This window comes from Choloepus didactylus, chromosome 6 (assembly GCF_015220235.1).
Source record: "Choloepus didactylus isolate mChoDid1 chromosome 6, mChoDid1.pri, whole genome shotgun sequence".
Lineage (NCBI taxonomy): Eukaryota > Metazoa > Chordata > Mammalia > Pilosa > Megalonychidae > Choloepus > Choloepus didactylus.
This window is the reverse complement of record NC_051312.1, coordinates 60,528,989-60,554,515: the sequence shown is the minus strand read 5'-3', so window position 1 is coordinate 60,554,515 and position 25,527 is coordinate 60,528,989. Positions and strand designations below refer to the sequence as shown.

The 25,527-nt window shown below is 35.7% G+C and overlaps 1 protein-coding gene across 5 annotated transcripts in view; it reads left to right on the top strand.

Annotated features, from left to right (window-relative positions):
• Nucleotides 1-25,527, top strand: part of PRMT3 (protein arginine methyltransferase 3) — a 186,414-nt gene that overhangs the window by 131,850 nt on the left and 29,037 nt on the right. Inside the window, exon 14 of one of the 5 annotated variants that reach the window (XM_037839240.1) lies at nucleotides 10,458-10,511. The exons of the other annotated variants lie outside the window; for them this stretch is intronic. Within the exon in view, the coding sequence (XP_037695168.1) occupies nucleotides 10,458-10,496 (39 nt within the window). The 3' untranslated portion in view covers nucleotides 10,497-10,511. Of the gene's footprint in view, nucleotides 1-10,457; nucleotides 10,512-25,527 lie in introns of those variants that run through there. 5 annotated transcript variants of the gene reach the window in all.

Here is a 25,527-nt window from a genome sequence, read left to right as displayed (position 1 = left end):
AGAGCTATGCTGTGGGGAGTGCCTTCCACGCCCTGGGCACCCACCTCCGTATCTGGTGTGGACGATAGCTTTTCGCACACCCATAGCTAATTGTCCCAGAGCTGGAAGGGCAGAGTTCTGTGGAAGTGAGCAATTACCATGCCCTGTACAGCCATCTTCTCAGTGGGCCGGGAACGCCCCTGTGCAGCACAGCAGCCAAGAGCTTCCCTAGGGGATTCCGCTCGCCTGTGACAAAGCACAGTCTTCCCTCTGCGGAAGCCCGCGGAGAGCATGGCTTGGAGGTGGGGTCCCACACAGAAGTCCCAGGGGCCCTATACCAAGCCCAGGGATTTGTGGGCCCACGGCAGAGAGACTGGGGAGTCTGAGCCAAAGGATTGGACCCATGTAACACCTTTAAGTCTCCAGGAACAGCTGTGAGATTTGAGTCTTAAAGTTGCCTTCCCTCCCTGACTGCACAGGGCACACCCACCACCTTCAGGGCTGGCAATGCCAACTACACACGGAAATTTGGTACACTGATTGGGCCCCCACAAGATTCGGGCCCCCACTCGCCGGTTAGACAAAGTTGGGGAGAATTGGTTTGAGGGTAATAGGTGGCTCAGGGGCACCATCTGCTGGTAAGACAGGGAAAGTGCACTCCACCAAGCTGTAGTTCTAACAAATTATAAATAATTGTTCAAATAAGTCTGCATATCCTAAAAGAACCCTATAAGAATAAGCAAATGCCAAGAAGCCAAAAACAAAAGAAAATTTTAAAGCGTATGAAGAAACCAGAAGATAGGGATAACCCAAACCCAAACACACAAATCAAAAAAATCAGTGGAGACACAGTACTTGGAGCAGTTAACCAAAGAAATAATCACAAACAATAGCATCATAGCACAGGATATAAAGGACATGAAGAAGCCCCTAGAAGAGCATAAAGAAGAATTTGCAAGAGTAAATAAAAAAAAAAAAATAGACTATCTTATGGAAATAAAACAAACTGTTGATCAAATTTAAAAGATTCTGGATACACCCAGTACTAGAATAGAGGAAGCTGAGGAAAGAATAAGCAAACTGGAAGAGTGCAGAATGGAAAGTGAAAGTACCAAAGAAAGAATGGAGAAAAAATAAAAAAATTCTAAATGTATCTCAGGGAAATAATGGACAACGTAACACATACAAATATAAGAATCATTGGTATTCCAGAAGGGGAAGAGAAGGGTAAAGGTCTAGGAAGAATATTCAAAGAAATTGTTGGGGAAAACTTCCCAACCCTTCTAAACAACATAAATTCACAAATCATAGATGCCCAATGAAGTCAAAACAGAACAAATCCAAATAAACCCACTCTGAGACATATTCTGATCAGATTGTCAAATGCTAAAGAGAAGGAGCAAGTTCTGAAAGCAGCAAGAGAGAAGCAATTCACTTCATATAAGGGAAACAACATCATAAGACTTCAGTGTCTACTCAGTGGCCACCATGGAGGCGAGAAGGCAGCTGCATGACATACATGACATATTTAAATTTTGAAAGAGAAAAACTGACAACCAAGAATTCTTTATCCAGCAATGCTGTCCTTCAAATTTGAGGGAGAGCTTAAATTTTCCACAGACAAATGCTGAGAGAATTTGCTAACAAGAGACCTTCCCTACTTGACATACTAAATGGAGCCCTACAGGCAGAGAAACAAAGAAAGGACCGAGAGGAATGGAAAAGGGTTCAGAACTAAAGAGGTTAGTAATGGTACGCTAAGGAAATAAAGAGAGAGGGAGAAAAAATAGATTTGACAAACAAAAACCAAAGGATAGGGTGGCTGATTCAAGAAATACCTTTACAGTAATAGCATTGAATGTGAGTGGATTAAACTCCCCAATTAAAAGATATAAATTGGTAGAATGGATTAAAAAATATGAACCATCAATATGTTGCTTACAAGAGACTCATCTTAGACACAGAAACACAAAGAAATTGAAAGTGAAAGGATGGAAAAAAAGTATTCCATGCAAGCTACAACCAAAAGAAAGCAGGAGTAGCAATATTAATCTCAGATAAAATAGACTTTAAATGCAAGGATGTTATAAGAGACAAAAAAGGTCACTATATAGTAATAAAAGGGATAATACAACAAGAAGAAATAACAGTCATAAATGTCTATGTACCCAATCAAGGTGCCCCAAAATACATGAGACAAAAATTGGCAAAACTGAAGGAAGCAATAGATGCTTCCACAATAATTGTGGGAGACTTGAATACATCAGTCACTTCTATTGATAGATCAACCAGACAGAAGATCAATAAGGAAATTGAAAGCCTAAACAATCTGGTAAACGAATTGGAATTAACAGACATATATAAAACATTACACCCCAAATCACCAGGATACAGATTCTTCTCTAGTGATCACGGAACTTTCTCCAAGATAGATCATGTGCTGGGCCATAAAACAAGCCCAATAAGTTTTAAAACACTGAAAATATTCAAAGCACGTTCTCTGATCACAGTGTAATGGAATTAGAAGTCAGTAATCATCAGAGACTTAGAAAATTCACAGATTTCTGTAGGCTAAACAGCACACTCCTAAACAATCATTGGGCTAAAGAAGAAATAGCAAGAGAAATTGCTGAATATGTAGAGACAAATGAAAATGAGAGCACAACATATCAAAACTTATGGGATGCAGCAAAGGCGGTATTGAGGGGGAAATTTATCTCGAAATGCATACGTTAAAAAGGAAGAGAGAGCTAAAAGCAAAGAACCAGTGGAACAACTGAAGAAGCTAGAAAATGAACAGCAAACTAATCCTAAAGGAGGTGGAAGAAAAATAACAAGGATTAAAGCAGAAATAAATGGGAGAGAACAAAAAAAAAAAAAACCATAGAGAGAATAAATAACACCAAAAGTTAGTTCCATGAGAAGTTCAGCAAGATTGACAAGCCCCTAGCTAGAATGACAAAAATCAAAAAGAGAGCAGACTCAAATAAAATAATAAATGAAAGAGGTGACATTACTGTGGATCCTGAATGAATTTTAAAAATTATAAGAGGATACTATGAACAACTATATGCCAGCATACTAGATAATGTAGAGGGAGTAGACAATTTCCTGGAAGCACATGAACAACATAGACTGACCAGAGAAGAAATAGAAGAGCTCAACTAACCAATCATAAGCAAAGACATCCAATCAGTCATCAAAAAGCTTCCCACAAATAAATGCCCAGGGCCAGATGGCTGCACAGGGGAATTCTACCAAACTTTCCAAAAAGAACTGACACAAATCTTACTTAAACTCTTTCAAAACATTGAAGAAAATGGAACACTACCTAAGTCATTTTATGAAGCTAACATCACTCTAATACCAAAACCAGGTAATGATGTCATAAGAAAGGAAAACTACAGGCCAATCTCACTAATGAATATAGATGCAAAATTTCTCAACAAAATACTTGCAAATAGAATCCAAAGACACATTAAAAAAAAAAAAATCATACACCATGACCAAGTGGGGTTCATTCTAGGCATGCAAGGATGGCTGAACATAAGAAAATCAGTCAGTGTAATACACCACATTAACAAATCCAAAGCAAAAAATTAAAATGATCACCTCAATAGATGCTGAAAAAGCATTCAACAAAATCCAGCATCCTTTTTTGATGAAAAACACTTCAAAAGGTAGGAATTGAAGGAAACTTCCTCAATATGATAAAGGGCATATATGAAAAACCCACAGCCAGCATAGTATTCAATGGCAAGAGACTGAAAGCCTTCCCTCTAAGATCGGGAATGAGACAAGGATGCCCACTGTCAACACTGTTATTCAACATTGTGCTAGAAGTTCTAGCCAGAGCAATCAGGCAAGACAAAGAAATGACAGGCATCCAAATGGGAAAGGAAGAAGTAAAACTGTCATTATTTGCAGATGATATGATCTTATATCTGGAAAACCCTGAGAAATCGACAACACAGCTACTTGAGCTAATAAACAAATTTAGCAAAGTGGCAGGATATAAGATTAATACACATAAGTCAATAATGTTCCTATACACTAGAAATGACCTAACCGAAGAGACACTCAAGAAAAAGATACCATTCTCAATAGCAACTAAAAAATTCAAGTTCCTAAGAATAAACTTAACCAAGAATGTAAAAGACCTATACATAGAAAACTATGTAACTTTACTAAAGGAAATAGAAGGGGACCTAAAAGATGGAAAAATATTCCATGTTCATGGATAGGAAGGCTAAATGTCATTAAGATGTCAATTCTACCCAAACTCATCTGCGGTTCCTGTCAGGATTCCAAAAACCTACTTTGCAGACTTGGAAAAGCTAGTTATCAAATTTATTTGCAGGGGGGAGATGCTTCGAATTGCTAAAAACATTCTAAAAAAAGAAAAATGAAGCAAGAGGACTTACACTTCCTGACTTTGAAGCTTACTGTAAAGCCATAGTAGTCAAAACAGCATGGTACTGGCACAAAGATAGACATATTGATCAATGGAATTGAATTGAGGATTCGGAGATAGACCACCAGATCTGTGGTTGACTGATCTTTGATGAGGCCCCCAAAACCACTGAACTGGGACATAACAGTCTATTTAACAAATGAGGCTGGGAAAGTTGGATGTCCATATCCAAAAGAATGAAAGAGGACCCCTTCCTCACACCCTACGCAAAAATTAACTCAAAATGGATTAAAGACCTCAATATAAGAAACAGTACCATAAAACTCCTAGAAAATAATGTAGGGAAACATCTTCAAGACCTTGTATTAGGAGGTCACTTCCTAGATGTCACACCCAAGGCACAAGCAACAAAAGAAAAAATAGATAAATGGGAACTCCTCAAACTTAAAAGCTTCTGTACCTCAAAGGAATTTGTCAAAAAGGTGAAGAGGCAGCCAACACAATGGGAAAAAATATTTGGAAACCATGTATCTGACAAAAGACTGATGTCTTGCATATATAAAGAAGTCCTACAACTCAATGAAAATAATACAGACAGCCCAATTATAAAATGGGAAAAAGATATGAAAAGACATTTCTCTGAAGAAGAAATACAAATGGCCAAAAAACACATGAGAAAATGTTTACCTTCATTAGGTATTAGGGAGACACAAATTAAGACTATGAGATACCTCACACCAATTAGAATGGGTGCCCTTAAACACAGAGGAAACTGCAAATGCTGGAGAGGATGTGGAGAAATTGGAACTCTTCTTCATTGTTTGTGGGACTGTATAATGGTACAGCCACTCTGGAAGACAGTCTGGCTGTTCCTTAGAAAACTAGATATAGAGTTACTCTTTGATCCAGCAATTGCACTTCTTGGTATATACCCAGAAGATCTGAAAACAATGACACAAACAGATATCTGCACGCCAGTGTTCATAGCAGGAATATTCACAATTGCCAAGAGATGGAAACAATCCAAATGTCCTTCAACAGATGAGTGGATAAACAAAATATGCTATATACACACAATGGAATACTACGTGGCAGTAAGAAGGAACGATGTGAAATATACGACAACATGGATGAACCTTGACATAATGAGTGAAATAAGCCAGGCACAAAAAGAGAAATATTGTATGTTACCTCTAATGTAAACACTGTGAAAATGTAAAATAAATGGTTTATGTTGTAGAATGTAGTGATAGACAGCAAATAGTGAAGGGGGAACGATAATCTAATAAGAACAGATAAGTATGGAGGCTAAACTTAATGTTCTGGGAATGCTCAGGAATAACTACGGTTTGTTAATTTCTGGGGGGTATTATAGGAACATATTCACAGGAAAAGAAAAAAAGAATAGCACAGCATGACTTCTGCAGGATTATCTTTTTAAAAGATTGTTTTGGCTATTCTAGGGCCTGTGCCTCTCCAAATAGGTGTTGGGATAAGCTTGTCTTTGTCTGCAAAAGTCTTCACAGAATTTTGATGGGAGTTGCATTGGACCTGTGGATCTATTTGGGGAGAACTGACAATACTATGTTGACTCTTCCAATCCATACACCATTTGTTTCTTAAAAAAAAAAAGCAGATGGTTTAAGGCTATAAAATTTTGAACTAATATGTTTTGTCTTCTGAGTTCTAGTTTATATATATATATATATATATATATATATATATATATATATGTATATGTATGTATTTTATCAAGATTGTTCACATACCATACAACTATCCAGAGATCCAAATTGTAAATCACTTGCCCATGACACCATCATACAGCTGTGCATCCATCAACGCAATTTTTTTTTCAATTTTTAGAGCATTTTCGTTACTCTGGAAAAGAAATGAAGACAAAAAAAGGGAACTCAAATCCTCCCATACCACTAACCACACCCCGCTCCGTTACTGATTCATAGTTTTGGTATAGTACATTTGTTACTGTTGCTGAAAGAATGTTAAAATACTACTAACTGTAGTACATAGTTTGCAATAGGTATGTATTTTTTCCTATATGCCTCTCTATTATTAACTTCTAGTTATTGGGTCATACATTTGTTCTGGTCTGTGAGAGAGATTTCTAATGTTTGTACAGTTAATCATGGACATTGTCCACCACAAGATTCACTGTTTGTTTTATACATTCCCTTCTTTTAACCTCTACCTTTCCTTCTGGTGACATACATGACTCTGAGTGTACCCTTTCCACCACCTTCACACATCTTTCAGCACTGTTAGTTATTCTCACAGAATGCTATCATCACCCCTGTCCATTTCCAAATGTTTAAGTTCACCCTAATTGAACATTCTGCTCATAATAAGCAAACACTCCCCATTCTTCAGCCTCATTCTATATCTTGGTAACTTATATTTCATGTCCATGAGTTTACATATTATAATTAGTTCGTATCAATGAGACCCTGCAATAGTTGTCCTTATGTGTCTGTCTTATTTCACTCAATATAGTGCCCTCAAGTTTCTTCATCAACCCATTTCTTTTAAGATAGTTTTATTCACACACCATACATTCCATCCTAAGTAAACAATCATTGGTTCCCTATATAGTCACATATTTATGTATTCGGCACCATTGCCACTATCGATATAAGGACATCTCCATTTCTTCCACAAAGAAGGAGGAAGAGTCAAAGGCAGCAGAAAGACAAAAGAAAAAGAAAAAGAGAAAAAACAAACAAAAAATAAAACAAAACAAAACTTAATAGCTAGAAAGCAAAAAGCAACAAAAGGAAAGATAGCATGAACCTAAAGTAGAATAACAAGTCAAACAACATCACCAATGTTAGGAGTCCCATACTCTTCCTTTATTCTGCAACCCCCCATATGCGTTTAGCTTTGGTATATTGCCTTTGTTACATTATAGTCTCCCGTTTCTGTTGATTGTATTTTCCCCCCAATCCCATGCTATTTTTAACACCTTGCAGTGTTGACATTCATTTGTTCTACCTAATGTAAAAACATATTTGTACCTTTTATTACAATCGTTGAGCACCCTAGGTTTCCCTGAGTTACACAGTCCCAGTCTTTATCCTTTGTCTTTTGTTCTGGTATCCCACATGGTCCCAGCCTTCCTCTTTCAACCATACTCACAGTCATCTTTATTCAGTGTACTTACATTGCAGTGCTACTGTCTCCCAAAATTGTTTTTCAGATCTCTCACTCCTGTCTTTTCGTTTCTGTCTGCAGTGCTTCCTTTAGTGTTTCCTGTAGAGCAGTATCTTGTTCACAAACTCTGTCATTGTCTCTGTCAGAGAATATTTTAAGCTCTCCCTCATATTTGAAGGATAGTTTTGCCAGACATAGGACTCTTGGTTGGTGGTTTTTCTCTTTCAGTATCTTTAATATATCACCCCACTTCCTTCCTGCCTCCATGGTTTCTATTGAGAAATCCGCACATAGTCTTATCAAGCTTCCTCTGTATGTGATGGATCACTTTTCTCTTGCTGCTTTCAGGATTCTCTCTTTATCTTTGACATTTGATAATCTGATGATTAAGTGTGTCTTGGCATAGGCCTATTCACATCTATTCTGTTTGGGGTACGCTGCACTTCTTGGATCTGTAATTTTATGTCTTTCATAAGAGATAGGAAGTTTTCATTAATTATTTCCTCTATTATTGCTTCTGCCCCTTTTCCCTTCTCTTCTCCTTCTGGAACACCAATGACATGTACATTCTTGCTTTTCATTTTGTCCTTAAGTTCTGGAGACGTTGCTCGTATTTTTCCATTCTTTTCTCTATCTGTTCTTTTGTATGTAGGCTTTCAGGTGCCTTGTTCTCCAGTTCCTGAGTGTTTTCTTCTGCCTCTTGAGATCTGCTGTTGTATGTTTCCATTGTGTCTTTCATCTCTTGTGTTGTGGCTTTCATTTCCATAGATTTTGCAAGTTGGTTTTTTGAACTTTCAATTTCTACCTTATGTAGAAGTGTTTTCATTATACGGTTCATCTCTTTCGCCATATTTTCCCTAAACTTTTTGAATTGACTTTATTATTAGTTGTTTCAATTTCTGTATCTCAGTTGAAGTGTAAGTTTGTTCCTTTGACTGGGCCGTAACTTCATTTTTCTTAGAGTAGATTGTAGTTTTCTGTTATCTAGGCATGGTTTCCTTGGTTACCCCAATCAGGTTTTCCCAGACCAGAACGGGCTCAGGTCCCAGAAGGAAGAAATATTCTGTATCCGGTTTTGCTATTGGTGTGTCTTAGAAAATCGGTACACCCTTTGATGCCCCAGGTCACTGAGCTTTTATGCCCAGCAGGTGGTACCTGTCAGACTGTAACTCCAGACTGGTGTAAGGAGGTGTGGCCCATGGCTGTTTTCCCCCAGGCTCTGGGGTCTGGTTTTGAATGGGAGGCAGGTAGTAGAGCTGGGCCCCACCTCTTTCCTCTTAGGGAAAATAAGCCCCTAGGGAGAGGTCATTAGCGTTTGAATAAACTCCACCTGTGCTATCTCCACCCTGTCTGGGTCAGAGTGTTGTGAACTGAAAATGTCTGTCTTTTCCACTGAGCCAAAACAGGGACAGAAAACCCCCTACAGGGCCAGTCCACAGCCACCCTCTGGTTCTCCAAGGTTAATCATCACCCAAAGCCTCTGTCTACTTGTTGGGGATTCATAGCTTGTAGTAAGCAGTCCACACTTGTTAATTAAAACCCCAGCTGGAGCTCAGCTGAACGATATTCTCTTGCTGGGAGAGAGTTTCTCTCTAGCACCACGAGGCTTTGCAGTTCAGGCTGTGGGGGGAGGGGGCTCCCGCCTTGGATCCGCAGTTTATTTACTTACTGATTTTATGCTGCCATCTCAGGCATTCCTCCCAATCCAGCTTGGTGTATGATGAGTGGACAGTCATGTCTGTTCCCCCGCAGTAATTCCAGATTATTTACTAGTTATTCCTGTTTATTGGTTGTTCCAGGGAGGCTAACTAGCTTCCACTCCTCTCTATGCCATCTTAGCTCTAGTTTATTTTTAATCTTATGTATAATTGTATAATGTTCTCTAACTCTTTGTCTCAGCAGTATTTATATTGACATCTGTTGATAAACTCCTTACAGGTATAAGACTGTGTCAAATATAAAATAAATGCAGACTTGGTAAGGAGAGACTTTATTTGAAAGGATTATTGTAAGAGAGGGGAAAGGGAGTGTTGCAATAGGAGTAGAGTGGTTATTAATCCAACCATGAGATCTGCAAGCTTCACAGGGTTAGGCAAAAGGGTTTTTCCTTTATAGGGGGCAGGAATCAAAACTGGAAAGAATCAGTTATGGGGAAATAGGGTGAAAAGGGTGGTGTGATCTCTAGCAGATCAGAATATTTTATCCTGAGGCTATCCCTTTTCTCAGGAGGTGCTGTTAAGGATCGTTGTATGCTGGCTCAGGCTGAGGGCCAAAGTACAGGGGCCTGGTGGGAAAGGAGAAAATCTTAGCCAAGTTGGATTAATAAGAATTTTGTTCCCATTGATCACTGGGGACAAGTAGTTCAGCTAATCATTTATGAGGTAAAGAAGAGGAATTTGCATGTCTAGCCTTGTCAGGAGTTATCCATGTCGTATGGGGAGAGGTATTTCTTTTCAGTAAGCGCTTTCCTGGAACACAAAGGGTAGGGGATTTGTTTCACCATTGCTGTTTTCCAGAAACAGAGGGCTCTAGAAAAATTCAAAGTTGTCAACTAGAATTCTTTTGCATAATGCTAAGTTTACATGAAATGGCTTTTAATAATACTTTTTGTATAACAACTTATTTACCTTAAAAGTGAAAATCCTTAGTGTATGTGCTCATTGTAATCTGATAAAACCACTTTATGTGCTTATCTTTGACAGGTAAAAATTTTTTGATACATCATGTTCCCTTAAAATAGTCATTTTATATTTTAATTTCATAGTATTTTCTTTTCTTTTCTTCTGCCTTTCTATTCGCATACACTGGGATAATGACTGGTATAGCAATTTTCAGTCTGTACAAATTTTCCTTAATAACTCTATACCTTATTAATAGAGTATTTTTTTTTCCCTAGGCATTTTTTTTTACTGCTGTTAAATTAAAGGTGAGCTAATGGATTGAAGTGGAAACAGCAGATTTTCTTGTATTTTTGCTTAACCTCTTAAAGTCCTTATTTTGGATTTCATCAAACTACATAAATCTGTTTCAGTTCATTAAGCAAATATTAAATGCTGACTGTACCTGGTTCTTTTTTATAATCTATGGACACGCGCGCGTTCACAACTCACACACAAAAGGAAAGTGTGTTTCCTTCCCTGAGGAGAGTATATTTACGTGAGAGGAGGCAAGTACTATTCAGTAGGAATGGAAAGATGTGAATATAGAGATGTGCCCAGGGTGGCCTGGAACTAGATGCAGAGAAAAGACATGTTTTCTGGAGGAGAAGTTACAGTTATTTTTATAGCCAAGATTCCATGAGGAAGAAAAGAAACTTATTCCTCTCCAAAAAAGATTTTATTTTAAATGAGGAAGGGTATTCAATTTCCAATGATAAAAAGATTGAAGGAAAAAGTATAATGTGTGTTAGGCATTTATGAGTTCATTTTTGAATAATTTCTATTTTTTAGTTCATGGATCCTTTCTTCATTTGTGTTCTTTCTGCTGATGAATAGTCAAATAATCTCATTTTCAGTCATTGAATTTTTTAGTTCTAGAATTTCTAACTTATTTTTAGAGTTTTCATTTTTCATCTTTTAAACCAATTTGCCCAATCTTTTATTTAAATTCCTTAACATGCATAATTATAATTTAAAGTCTATTTGCTAATCCCTGAGCTGTTTTATGATTCTGCTTCTATTGCTTTTTTCCTTTTGATTATGGGTTAAATTTTCCTTTTTCTCTTTGTATTTCATAAGTTTATTCTAGACATTGTATAAGAGTGTTATGGACTACAGTGTAATCAGGAGTTGAGCTGGTCAGGGCTGGGTTCCCATTCACTTAGTTTCCATTGTCTTGAATATGGGAATCAGGCCTCTTCTTCCTGCCAACTTCCAAAAAGACCACTAAAATAAAACAAAGCTGAGTTTATAGTTTACTATAGTAAGGGAGACCACTGCCTTGACAATCTTAGTAGCATCTCAGAGAGAGAATACTTAACAAGGTAGTTTTTAGAGGCTAATGCAAATGCTATTAAAGAAACTTTAATATGTTTACGAATTCAAACTTTACCAACTCCTTAGTCATAGTACTCTTTCACTTTATTTTTAAATTAAGCCTTAAATTTTTCTAATGGCTTAAGAAAAAGACATCAAATAGAGCCCATTTTCTTTACAATTGTGTTCTTTAAATCCTCTTTCAGGGCTTTTGAAAAAATTCTGATAGTAAAAACCTGCTAGTTCTAGACTCATTCCTTGGTATTAAATCAGTTCTTAGTACTTTGGGGTGTAAATTGACCTAATTTTGACCTTGCAAAGCTGATCACCTAAAGAAACCTAATTATTAAAACACATCTGTGCTGTGTAGAGATACTAAGATTTGTCTTGAACTTTCAGAATAGATTTTAGTGGGACATCTGGTATATATTTTAATAGGCTTCATTAAGTAAATTTTATGTCTTAGAAGGGAGAGTGTCTCTAATTATGCGATTCCATCTTTACAGTTTTAGGTTTCTCCTTGTGTGAATGACCATATGATCTAAAGCACAGTCCAGAATGTTTTACTCTTCTCGGAAACTGAATCTTTGAAGGTGGGCTAGAATGGCAGTAAGAATGCTTATATCCCATTTATTCTTAAGACTTTTTTTTTTTTTTTTTTTTTTGAGTAGTAGTTAAGAGATGCAAGGCACTAGGAATATAGTAATAAACCAAAACAATTTTATAATGGAGAAGACAGATATTAAAATTCACTATAAGGAATTAGGTGATACCAAAGAATTATTGAGAATTTGGTTATGTGTGATAAAGGCAAAGTAGTATATAAGAGAACGTCCGTATGTTTTAGAGATTCAAATTGAGGTACATGGAGAAGAAATGACCTGATTTCTGGCATTTGCTTCTAAATAGATCAGCAAAAATGGATTATAAGTAGAACAGATAAAATAAGTGTGACAAATTTTGATAACTACTGAATATAGGTGATAGGTATTCATGGCTTCACTAATGTGTGTATGCTTGAAATTTTTCATAGTAGGACTTTTTAAAGAATCACACTAATGACTGTATTCTAAGAAGTGCACAAGAGCAATGAGATAAAGGTATTGCACTGAGATAAAACTATTTTTATACAACTTGGCATATATAGTTATGCCTATATAGGCAGAAATGTGCTCCTACTTATAGTATTTTATTTCAGTAAAAATATACCGCATCAGCGGGAAAGACAATAAATTGCATTTTACAGAGGTATAGTTGCAGTGATAAATGCTCTGAAGTAAGGGGATAATTATTTGAGAACAGAGGAACCGGGTCTTGATCTGCGAGAGGGAGAATCATACATTCCAGGCAGAGAACAGAAGCCCATTCAAAAGCCACATCACAAAACTTGATGGACTTGCACTTCCAGCTGTGATAGAGTAGCTTGTGTTAGTTTAAGCCTCTTGCCAAAGACAGTTATGAAAACTGGATCAAATACACATACAAAAATAATTTTAAAAAGCTATTTAAAGGTATCAGAAAATAACCAAACCAAGTAGATCATGAGAGGTCAAGATCCCAGAGAGGAGAGAAATGCATTGGGGTGAGTTTTCAGTTCACCACATGTATTGTCCTGGAAGCATATGCCAATTTGTTGCACAGGTATAGATACCAAACAAAAAGCAGTGGGCTAACATTTCTGGCAGTCACACTGAGTTAGAGGCAAAAACTGGAGTACAGGCAGTCAGGACTTAGGACAAAGACCCTGGAGAAGAGAAAACAGCCAAGAACTGATGTCAACCTTTTGCTTAGCTTTTGTTCTCAAGTCATTTGCTGAATCTTAAGCTGAATGTACAAGAAGCAGAAGGCAAATAAACTAAGCAGAATACATCTGCTAAGAGGTCAAAAATTAATATAATGGCTTCAGGACTCTCAAAAGACAAAACTGGAGATTAAGATCTGCAAAAAAGAAAGTGCTTAGGTAAAAACACCATGTTTTCAGTTAAGATCCCAAGGGGCAATGTCTACGAATAAGGGCAAAGCATAAATAGAACACCAATGCCTACAAAGCTTATAAGCTTGTCTTCCATCTCTGACTGAACAGAAGTGATCTGCTCCTGTTCAGACAACCAGACAGGAAAATATTAGATCCTTTCTGGAATAAGATAACATTGAAACACTTGTAAATTTTAATCCATAAAGTCCAGCATTCATAAAAAATTACCAGTGATATGAGGAAATACTACCAAATGACTGAAAACCAAAAAGGAAAAAAACACAATATAAACACAGGTGATCAAGATATGTGAGTTATCACAACTGGGAATTATAGTAATTAAATAAAAAATTATAGTGGACATAATAACAGGTTACATATAGCAGAGAAGATTTGTGAATTAGAAAATAAATCAGTAGAATATATCTGGACTGAAGCACAGAAGGAATAAAATGCATGGAAAATACAGAGGAATGTAATATATGGGTCATGCTGCAAGATCTAGCCTATCTAATTAGAGTTCTAGAACCAGAAGAAAGAGTGGGATAGAAGCATGATTTGGAGATAAAGACATTAAGCCATAGAGCAGAGATAAATGAAGGCCAAGGAACCCCAACAAGATAAAAAGAAAACTACATTTAGATGCACATAACAAACTGTGAGAGAAGAGAGAAGTTTAAATGCAGCTAAAGAAAAGAGTACATACCACCCTCATAGTATGTACTCGTTGCTGACTTTAATAGAAATGATAAAAACTTAACAGTGGAATGACATTTTTAAAGTAAAAAAAACAAAAAAACAAAAAAACTCACCACCTTAGAATTTTAAACCCAGCTAAATTATTCTAAAATTGAGGTAAAATAAAAATTGGGAGAGTTTATCACCAGCAGACAAGCTGTAAAAATAAATACTGAAAGGAGTTCTTTAGGGAGAGGAAAAGTCATCCCAGATTGAAGTATGGTAATGCAGGAGGGAAGGGAAGAGCACTGGAAAGGGCAACTATGAGGGTAAATGTAATTAATAATATTACCTTGAGGGCTTTTAAATATGTGTCAGAATAAACTACATGACAACATTAGCACAGAAAGCCAGGAGTAAAGAATGTGAAAATAGAAAAGTTTTCTGACACCTTTGCATTGGCCAAGAAATAGTTTAAAGGGCTAAATAATGGTAGATTCTAATGTCAGAGATTCCTGTTGTAATCTCTGGGACAGTCCCCAAAAGAATAATTTTTAAATGTATAATTACAAAGCTAAGAGAAAGGAGAACTGAATAATAGAAAGTACTTGACTGATCCAGGGGGAGAAGGGAAAAAAGGTAAATAGAAAATAGATAAGTAGTAAGATTCTAGATTCAAACCCAAATGTATCAGTCCATAACATTAAATGTAAATAGACTAAATAGTTAAAAAGTAGAAGGTTGTCAGCCTAGATGGAAACAAAATATAGGCTGCTTAAAAGAGACACACTTTCAATGTAAGACCACAAAGAGGTTGGAAGCAAAAGCTTTTGGAAAGTATACACTATATAAATAGTAACCAAAGAAAGCTGGTATAATATATTAACATCAGATAAAATAGACTTTAAGGCAAGAAACAAAAGGGTGGAAACAACAGGAAAATATAACAACCTTAAATTCATAAGTATCTCATAACATAACCTCCAAATGTACAAAGCAAAAACTCAAGAGTCAAAAGGAGAAATGGGGAAGTCCATAATCAGAGTTCCAGATTTAATTTAGTAACCAATCAAACAAGAAAGTCAGTGAAGATATAGGAGATTTAAACAATGTATTAATCAACTTGACCTTTTTAATGTTTACATATTGTACCCAGTGCCCACACAATACACATTCTTTTCCATGAACACATGAAATGTTGACTGAAGTAAACCACATTCTTGGCTGTAAAGCAATTCTCAACAAATTTGAGAAGACTGAAATCACACAGTATGTTTTGACCACAAGGAAATTCCCAAAGATTTGGAAATTCATCAGTGCATTTCTAAATAACCTAGGAAGAAATCGCAGTGGTTTTAGAAAGATTTCTTAATTCAGTGGTAATAAACATGTTACAATTTGTGGAAGTAAGCTAAAGCTAAACTTAAAGGAAAAGTTTTAGCCTTGATGGCAAGTATTCAAAAAGAAAGGCTAAAAAACAGTGACCTAAGTACCCATCTCTGGAATCTAGAAAAAGAAAAGCATATCAAACTCAAAGAAAGTAAAAGAAAAAAATAAGAAAAGAACTATCAGTGAAATAGAAAACAAATGTATAATAAAGAAAGTCAATAAAGCTAAAATATGGTTCCTTGAAATGTCTGATAGAAGTGCTATGCTTCTAGAAAGACTATTAAAGGAAAAAGAGATAAGGCACAAATAAATTGCCAATATCAGAAATGAAAGTGGAATATTCCTACAGATGTTACAGACTGTAAAAAATTAGAGGATATTTATGTATAACATTATGGCAATATATTTGAAAATATTGAATTAAATACATTTCTTAAAAAACAAATTATCAAAGCTGCCTCAAGAGAAAAGAGAAGCCCTGAGATAGCCTGTAAGTATTTAAGAAATTAAATCTGTAATTTAAGCCTCCCAATAAAGGATGTTTCATACCCAAGTAGCTTCACTGGTAAATTCTTCTAGATATTTAGGGAAGAAATAACACCATTCTTCTACAGATTCTCCTACGGACTAGAAAAATAGATAACATTTGCCATTCCTTTTATGGGACCTACACTATCTTGATACCAAGATCTGACAAGAATAATTAAAGAACAGAAAATTACAGGCCACTATCACTCATCAACAAAGATGCAAACTTCTAAACAAAATACAATCAGTTCTCATTATTTGTGGTAGTTATGTTCTATGAAGTTGCCAGGAACACTGGATTAGCAAATACTGAACCATTGTTCCTAGGGGAAATACAGGGTTAGGTCCATGCAAGCCCCTGGTCACAGTATTTTTGTCAGCCCACCAATACATAACCTTGTTTTATGTGTTTTTCAGTTTAAAGACACCTTATTTAATATGTATTGTTGATTCATTAACATTGAACTCACAGCCAACAGCACTATACATAGTACTCAACAAAGGTTATCTAACATACATATTTTCTCCAGAGGTGCATAACAGCTTTACTGTGCTTAGGAACACTAGACAGCACTTTAGCATTACACTTGGGGATCATTTAAAACAATGAAATCACCAATAAAAAGCACAAAAATGCAAAAACCTTGGCACTAAATATACCATGAAAAGGATACTTTACTTGTTCACAGTATGAGAACTAATAGATGAGTAACTTTTTCCACCTCAGATGGGAAAATGCATGTCAAATGACTCAAATGGCTAATGCCTGCAATTGGCTGCAAATGCACTATAAGTATTGATTTGGGGGTAACAAATTTTAGCAAGTGGGCAGATTTGCAAATACGGAATCTCTGAGAGCCTGCTGTGTAGCAAATTGAATCCAGCAAAATAAAAAAAAAAAAAAAATTGTCACAAAGAAATTGAGTTTATTTCAGGGATCAAGTTTGGTTTAACATTAGAAAGTAAAGATAAATCACCACTTTGGAAAACAAAGGAGGAAAATCATATGATCATCTCGATAGGTACCAAAAAAACAGCATTTGATAAAATTCAACATCAGTTCATGATAAACTCTCACAGCAAACTAGAAATATAAAGGAACTTCCTTAATCTAGGAGGGACTATCTTAAAAATAAATAAAAACTATAGCAAACATTGTATTTAAAGGTAAAATATTAAAAGCTGCTTTCTACCAGTGATCAGGAATAAGACAAAGATGTGTCCACTGCACTACTTCTCTTCATTTATTTTACTTCATTTTATTGGAAATTCTAGCCAGTACAATAAGGCTAGAAAAAAGAAAATTTATGAGAATTAGTAATGAATAATGCCATTATTCACAGATGACAATACTGTGTACGAAGGAAACCCAAAAGAATCTACATAATTAGTAAGTAAATTTAGCAGTGTCACTAGATATCAGGTGTATTAGTTTCCTAGGGCTGCTGCAGCAAATTGCCACATACTGGATGGCTTAAAACAACAGAAATTCATTTTCTCACAGTTTCCTTCTGGCTGTCACTACTTGCATATCTCAAAGCATTTCACCTCCAACATGCCAATTCTCTAAACTTGCTCCTCTTCCAGTTTTCATTGAAGTCCAAAAGCAAGATGTTCACAGTGTCATTGATTTTCAGAGTTCGTCCTCATAGTTTAATATTTTATTGAAGTTTAGGTGCACCTTATTCATTGCCTACAAAATTTTAGTCATTTCTCCTTTATCCCCTCTTGTTCATTCGTCCCGATCCCGAAGCTTTCTTGACTGGACCCCAAAGGTTTTTTAGCTTTTTTAAAAATCTGGACTCCAACTCATTCTTCATGTTTACTCTTCTGTCTACCTTCATACTCTCTCCTTGGAATCATACCATTAAGAAAAGCTTAACTTTTAAAAAGACAGTCATGTTTCCTATCTTATTTTAACTTAGAGGCATATGTTCATTGAGTAGAATAGAGGGAGGAGTCACCTGCATAATTGAACCATTATTTAAACCTAGTCAGGGAGAATGCAAAAATCTGCAAAATGAGGAACCCTGAAGTTGAGTAAAATAATTTGTCCACAGAGTCAAAATAGTGATTTATGCTTCTGATCACCTTTTGAAAGCCATACTGCAAATAATGACTGTAATTTTTCAATAATTCTGCATTTAAAAAATTTCATTAACACTAATTCTAAAATCTCTGATTGAATTATATTATAAAAGCACATCAGCATCAAATTATTCTGAAAGACAATTTGAATAGAATGTTGAAATTCTTAAGTTACATTACAGTCATAATTTAATTGTAGATAAGTATAGGGTTATGCTGGAAATCCACAATGTGGAGGATCAGAATAAGTTCAGGGGAGAGAGAATCATTAAAATTTCTTTCTCAAGGACCCCAATAAGCATAAAAATGTTTGTTTTTTTTTTTTAGTTATCAGATAGTAATAGACACTTGTTTAGAAATGTCAGGAGAGACCCCAGATTTATTACAGAGACTGCCAATTTAGCATTATTAGATTGTGATAATAAATGTGTTTGACCAGATATTTTCCTCTTGGATTCAGGCAATCATCTTGAAGTAATGGCCCATAAGGAAGTAATCTTCCTAGTTGAGATTTCCTTTGACTTATGCCCTGCCAGAAACCGTCATGAATATTGGCATTCAGACCTTATAAAAATCCTAAAGACCTAATGGTTCCAGACATCTGATGTATATGTATGTGTTAGCAAGAGGGTTCAGTTCTCACAGAAAGATGAGTCAAGAATTGGAAAAATAAGTTTTTGTTGTATACACCAGATGGCTCAGGACTTACTTTAGTATTTTTCCACATCAGTCCATCACTCTCTTTTTTAGAAAACTGAATGAGAAAAGACCAAACTTGAAATGAGGGGTTTTTCCAGGGGAGTGAATCTCCCTGGCAACGTGGAATATGACTCCCGGGGAGGAATGTAGACCTGGCATCGTGGGACGGAGAACATCTTCTTGACCAAAAGGGGGATGTGAAAGGAAATGAAATAAGCTTCAGTAGCAGAGAGATTCCAAAAGGAGCCGAGAGGTCACTCTGGTGGGCATTCTTACGCACAATTTAGACAACCCTTTTTAGGTTCTAAAGAATTGGGGTAGCTGGTGGTAGATACCTGAAACTATCAAACTACAACCCAGAACCTATGAATCTCGAAGACAATTGTATAAAAATGTAGCTTATGAGGGGTGACAATGGGATTGGGAAAACCATAAGGACCACACTCCCCTTTGTCTAGTTTATGGATGGATGAGTAGAAAAATAGGGGAAGGAAACAAACAAACAAACAGACAAAGGTACCCAGTGTTCTTTTTTTACTTCAATTGCTCTTTTTTACTTTAATTATTATTCTTGTTATTTTTGTGTGTGTGCTAATGAAGGTGTCAGGGATTGATTTAGGTGATGAATGTACAACTACGTAATGGTACTGTGAACAATCGAATGTACGATTTGTTTTGTATGACTGCATGGTATGTGAATATATCTCAATAAAATGAAGATTAAAAAAAAAAAGAAATGAGGGGTTTTTAAAAAAATCAGTTCTCTTCAGACAGATGAAAATTAAATCCAAGAGGAAAGTATTTACCTTGATAATGTAGCATTATGGCTAGAAGCTAAAGCTTTAGACCTGATGAACCTGAGTTAAGTCTCTTAATCTCAAAAGTTGAGGTAATGCCAGTACTTACCTGTGGGTATTATTTTGAGTGCTAAATGAGATAATGCATATAAACATTTAGTACTTTGGCACATAAAAAATGCTCAGTCAATCCAATTGCTATTTCTATTCACTTTCCTATCTTGCTGCATTCTTAAAGGGTTTTTTTTGGGGGGGGGGGTTTGTTTGTTTTGTTGTGTTTTAACTTATCTCTTTGTTTATAGGGATTTAGGATTATGTAATAATTTCAAAGATACGATTTACTCCTTCTATCAGGATTGGATAGGCCTAACTGATTCGAGTTTAAGTACCACCTCAAAGACCAGTTTCTTTACAGGCAAAGGTGTGCAATGAAACCTCTATCCATATACCTGAATATTTAATGTATTTAAGAAGCAAGATCTTTCAGAATGCTCCATTTATGCAAGTTAACTGCTTCTCAAAGCAAAAACGTATCCTTTCTACCAACAGTTTTGCAGAGTAACATTTGTAATTTTTAGATCACTGCAACAGACGGAACTATGACAAAATAACCCTTTTCTTCAACAAGTGAAGTCCTGGCTGTCCATAAGGGCTGATTTTTGTTTTGTTTTGTTTTGTTTTCATACTATTCATTCTGATTTTTTTCCTCTTTTCATCCTCTTCTTTTCATCCAGCATCCAAACCTATGGATATGGGATAAGTCAAACTGAATCCAGTGGTCCCAGAGATGCAAGTCATTGTGTCTCCTAATGGTGTCCAGCATTTACATCATGCAAACACTTGAAAATTACAAACAGAAAGCCAGAATTTTTGGTAACTAATAGAATTGCCTTTGAAAAATTGTAGCTTCTAAGTGAAAATCATAAACAAATGACTACCAGATTTTTAGTTTCCACCCCAGATGTTGGATACTTAATAGAGGGGCTCAAGGTGGGGTAAAAGCTGAACATCTTTTTACCTCACTTTTCAAAAGAGAAAAAAAAATTCTTTTCACTTCTGGAATGTAAGGTGGATCACATCTTCTACTTCCAACCTGCCCCCTTTTCCCTGTCCATTAAAGAGTTTCTTTCAATATTTCATCTCTTCTAAATGCTCATAAAGACATGTAGCATTTGGTAGAGCTTGATTACCCACCCACAGAAGTGGTTTTAATAGTTTTCTGTCTTAAATCAGTTTTGTGACTTCTTTAGAGGTTTATTTTTTTGTTCTTATATGATTTTTAAGTTATCTGCTATTTTGTTCAGGTAAATGTGTTTTCTGAAAGTTAAAAACAAAGTTTGCACACCATTGATAGAATTTCTGCCCTTTAAGGAGCAATGGAGCATAGAGCCCTTACATGGATCATTTTTAGGTACATTGGAATGCTGCATGAAAAGTGGAATATAAGGGAACAATAAACATTGCTATCAAGTAGGGAGAAAACTTATGATGTATAAGGAAGCAGGAGGAAACAGAAATCTGGAAAAACACAAGTGACAAGCACACACACACAAAATACCTTCAAAACCACTTTTCACTCAAGCAAAATGTATTGAATACTAATACTGTGTGTTAGGTTCTGTGCTAGGCACTGTAAATGCAGCAAAGAACAAAACATAAGCCCTGGTCCCAAAGGTCTTCATTTAGTAGGAGAGACCAACATATAAATAGATAATTATAATACAGTGTTCTGTAATAAAATTTAACAGTAGGAGCATATACCTTGGTCTGGCACACTTTTACTCTCTTCCTCAATAATCCTTCTCATCTTTAAGGTTTCACTTTAGGCATGAATTCTTCCAGAAAGCCTTCCTAATGTCATATGCATTATTTTAGTGAAGAGTAAGTAATTGTTTGTGCTGATGTCTCGAGGCTAACCTCAGTTCTGAAGAAAAAGTAGGAAGTTACAAGAGAAGAAAAGGCATCATGATTTCCTTTTCCCAAAGGTTGGTAGGAGTTGAACATATTATATTCCATTGTCATTCATTTATTGGTTCACTCAATTAACAAATCTTTATTGATTTCCTGTAGTTTGCTACTATTAAAAGATGAGCGTCTCTGAGCATACCAGGCAATTTCATGCCTCAGTAACATTGCACAGTTGTTTTCACTGTTTAGATAGAATGCCCAGGCATTGTGCTTAGGCAGTGAGGATATAGAGGTGGTCGCAGATGTGGAGAGACTGCCCTAAAGGCTTTACTAGTCTACAGACATTGAACAAAAGCATTATGAGTATGGGGAGTGTTATTACAGGGAATGCAGGGACATTTAAAGGATGTATTGTAATCTACTCTATGGGATTAGGGAAGGCTGCCCAAAGGAAGTAACATTTAAACTGAGACATAACAAGTAAGGAGGAGTTAATAAAGAATGAGAGAGAGGAGTGTTACAGAAATACGGCCTTAGGAAGGAAAAAACAATGCAATTTGAAGAATTTGCCTCCTGTAATGATGGTCTACATAAATTGGAACAATCCTTTCACTGAGAAGAACTACAAAAGCTGAGAAAATATATATGATCTGTTTAAAGGCATTAGAGAGAGAACAGCTTAGTAGAGCATTACCAAGACAAGACTCAAAAAGAAGGAAATCCAAAGAAATGAAACTAACATTTGGGACTACTACCCTAAAGGCATTTGCCAATTTAGAGGAAGCAGCTTGAAGACTTGAGGAGCCCTTTTGATAGCTTCACATTGGCTAAAAAGACAAAAAGGGGGCCTTTGCAATCCCCCAGTGTTTTTTGTATTAGAACCCTGAAGAACTGTACCCAAAAACAGAGTAAAACCAGATTCAGTGAGTCCTTGTATGGACTGCAGCAGAGTCTCAAGTCACCTGTGTGGCCCAGGAATTTCTCAGATTCGGATGTTGGAGTAAGATGATATTGTTTTGCTTGTGTCCCAGGTTCCTTGCAGAAATAAACAATTCTTTCTAGAAGAAAATTATTATAGCACTCAAACCATTTCCACGAGTGGTTTTTCAAATGCAATGTTCAGAACATAATCAAAGGTAATCAGTCATGCAAGGACACAAGACAACATGGATCAAGAATCAGCTGAAACAGTAGGCAATAAAAACAGAGCTCCAGATGTTCCAGGTATTAGATGTATCAAGCATGGACTTTAAAATAACTGCACTTACTAAGTTCAAGAAGAAAGAGATTTCAAATTTCAAACAAAAGAACCAGAAACGTTTTTTAATGATACAGCAAATTTGAAAAAGAACCAAATAGACATTCTAAAATGGAACTAAAAATGATTTTAACAACTTGTATTACTGGTGTAGAGAGAATTAGGGAACTGTCCTTTAGGTCAGAAGAAAATATCCAAGAGGAAACACAGATTGATACAAGGATGAAAGGCAGAAGAAAGGGCAAGAGACAATAGAAGATACAAGAGAAGTTCTAATGTATATTTAAATGGAAGTTCCATAAAGAAAGGAGGGTGAGAATATTTCAAACAGCATTTGAAGTGGTAACAGCTGAGAATTTTCTAAAACAGATGAAGGACATCGAACTGCAATTCAGGAAGCACAATATATCCTGAACAGGATAAATTTAAAAATCCATCCATGTTTCGGTATATGCCCAAGAGAAATGAAAACATGCCAACACAAAAACTAGTACACAAATGTTCATGGTAGCGTTGTTCATAATAGCTATAAAACAGAAACAAATCCAAATATTCATTACCTGGAGAAATGATAAACAAAATACTGTATACCCATACAATAGAATCCTATACAGCAATAAAAGGAAATGAAGCACTCATACATGCTACAACATAGATAAACCTTGAAAACAATATGCTAAGTGAAAGAAGCCACACACAAAAGACCACATATTGTATGATTCCATTTATATGAAGTGTCTAGATAGTCAAATCTATAAACAGGAGCTGGGATAACGGGGGAATGGAGAATGACTGCTAATGGATACAGGATTTCTTTGGGGGATGATGAAAATATTCTAAAATTAGATTATGGTGGTAGTTGTACAACTTTGTGAATATCCCAAAAAAACTTTAAATTGTTCATTTTAAATAAGTTGATTTTAAGGTATGTGAATTACATCTCAATTTAAAAAAAGAAGAAATCTATACTTAAACACATCTCCTTAAAATTACAGAAACCTAAGAGAAAATCTTAAAAGCAGCTAGTGAGGCTAGGGGTGGGGAGTTGGGATAATCTTCAAAAAAACAATTAGTAGACTCTTAGATGATTTTTCAGTAGAAACAATGAAATGGAGAAGACAAAACAATTGAGTAACATCCTCAGTGTGCTGAAAGAAAATAACTGCCAACCCTGGATTCTATCCGACTAAAATATCTTTTAAGAGTGAAGCTGAAATAAAGATATTTTCATATGACCCAGAGAGAGAGAGAGAGAGAATTTGCCTCAGCAAACCCTTTACTTTAGTAAAGGTATTAAGGTTTTTCAGTCAAACAGGAAATGAGCCTACATGGAAGGCCAGAATTACAGGAAGGAATAGATTACAAAAGTGGTAAATGTGCATACCAGCAGTTCTGCTACTAGGTAATATCCAACAACGAGCACATATTTTAACCAAAAGACATGGACTTAGAATGTTCTTAGCAGCCCTGTTCATAAAAGCCTCAACTTAAATCTACTCCTGTCAACGGTAGACTGAATAAATTGTTCATTTGCATATTGTAGTACCATACAGCCATGAAAATCAATGATCTACGACATGCAACAATATAGACAAATCTCACAAATAATGTTAAGCAAAACAAGCCAGACACAAAAGACTACATGTTGTATGACTATGTTAAAGTATATTAATAGGGAAAACTAATCTGTACTTTTAGAAACCAGGAGGAGGGGTTGCCTAAGATTGGCTAGGTTCCCAAGGGGTTCTAAGGTGCTGCGAGGTTCTGTTTCTAGATCTGAGTGATGGTTTCACAGTGTATTTGGCCTGAAAAATTCACCAACAGACACTTTTCTGCATGTATGTTATGCTTTTAAAAAACAGTTTTACAAAGTGATAAACATATGGGTATTTATCACTGAATTTTTTAACTTTATAAAACAATAATATGTTTATATCTAGGAAGAAATGTAGGGCAATTAGTACTTGTGTTGTAGGCTGTGAACAGATGATCCCTTTTGCCCCCCCCCACCGAAAAAAATCACTTAAATAAGCAATTTTGGAATTACAAGGGAGTCTAAATAAATTTAAAAGGAGTTTCATTTATAATCTAGGAAACTTTAAGTAGATCAAAAATTGATTATATCACATTTTTCAGTAAAAAGTGCCTTTTAAAAAAATATTATTTTGGACCTTTGTCTGTTTTGCTACTTCCCATATTGGTTGGTCTATTTCTAAACACCACTCAGTCTAGCAGTATCCCTTGAGAGGTATATGACACTTAATGAGTATTATTTCCTAGAGGAAGCATTAAAGAAAGAAAATATGCAAATTTTCTTTTGGGATAAAATAGAAAATTAATTGAAGGAGGAAGAGTCCATAATTTAATATATAGTTAGTATTGGGAAAAAATCATTGTACATAATTTTCATATTTGTTGATTGTCTTCTTAGTTTAAAGATCAGTTATCACTAGCAAGGTTCATGCTCCACTTGGAAGAGCTTATATAGCTTATGTTTGTATTTTCATCTGGTTGGTTTATATACAATGATGTAAGCTATAATAATTATTTGTATGCATCATTTACTTACTCTTTCTTTGTTTGCTTCAGACTCATCCTCAGTTGGCTTTTGAATTCCATATTAAGGTTTTGAAAGAAATACTCCACCCAAAAATGAATTGTATTTTTGTTAC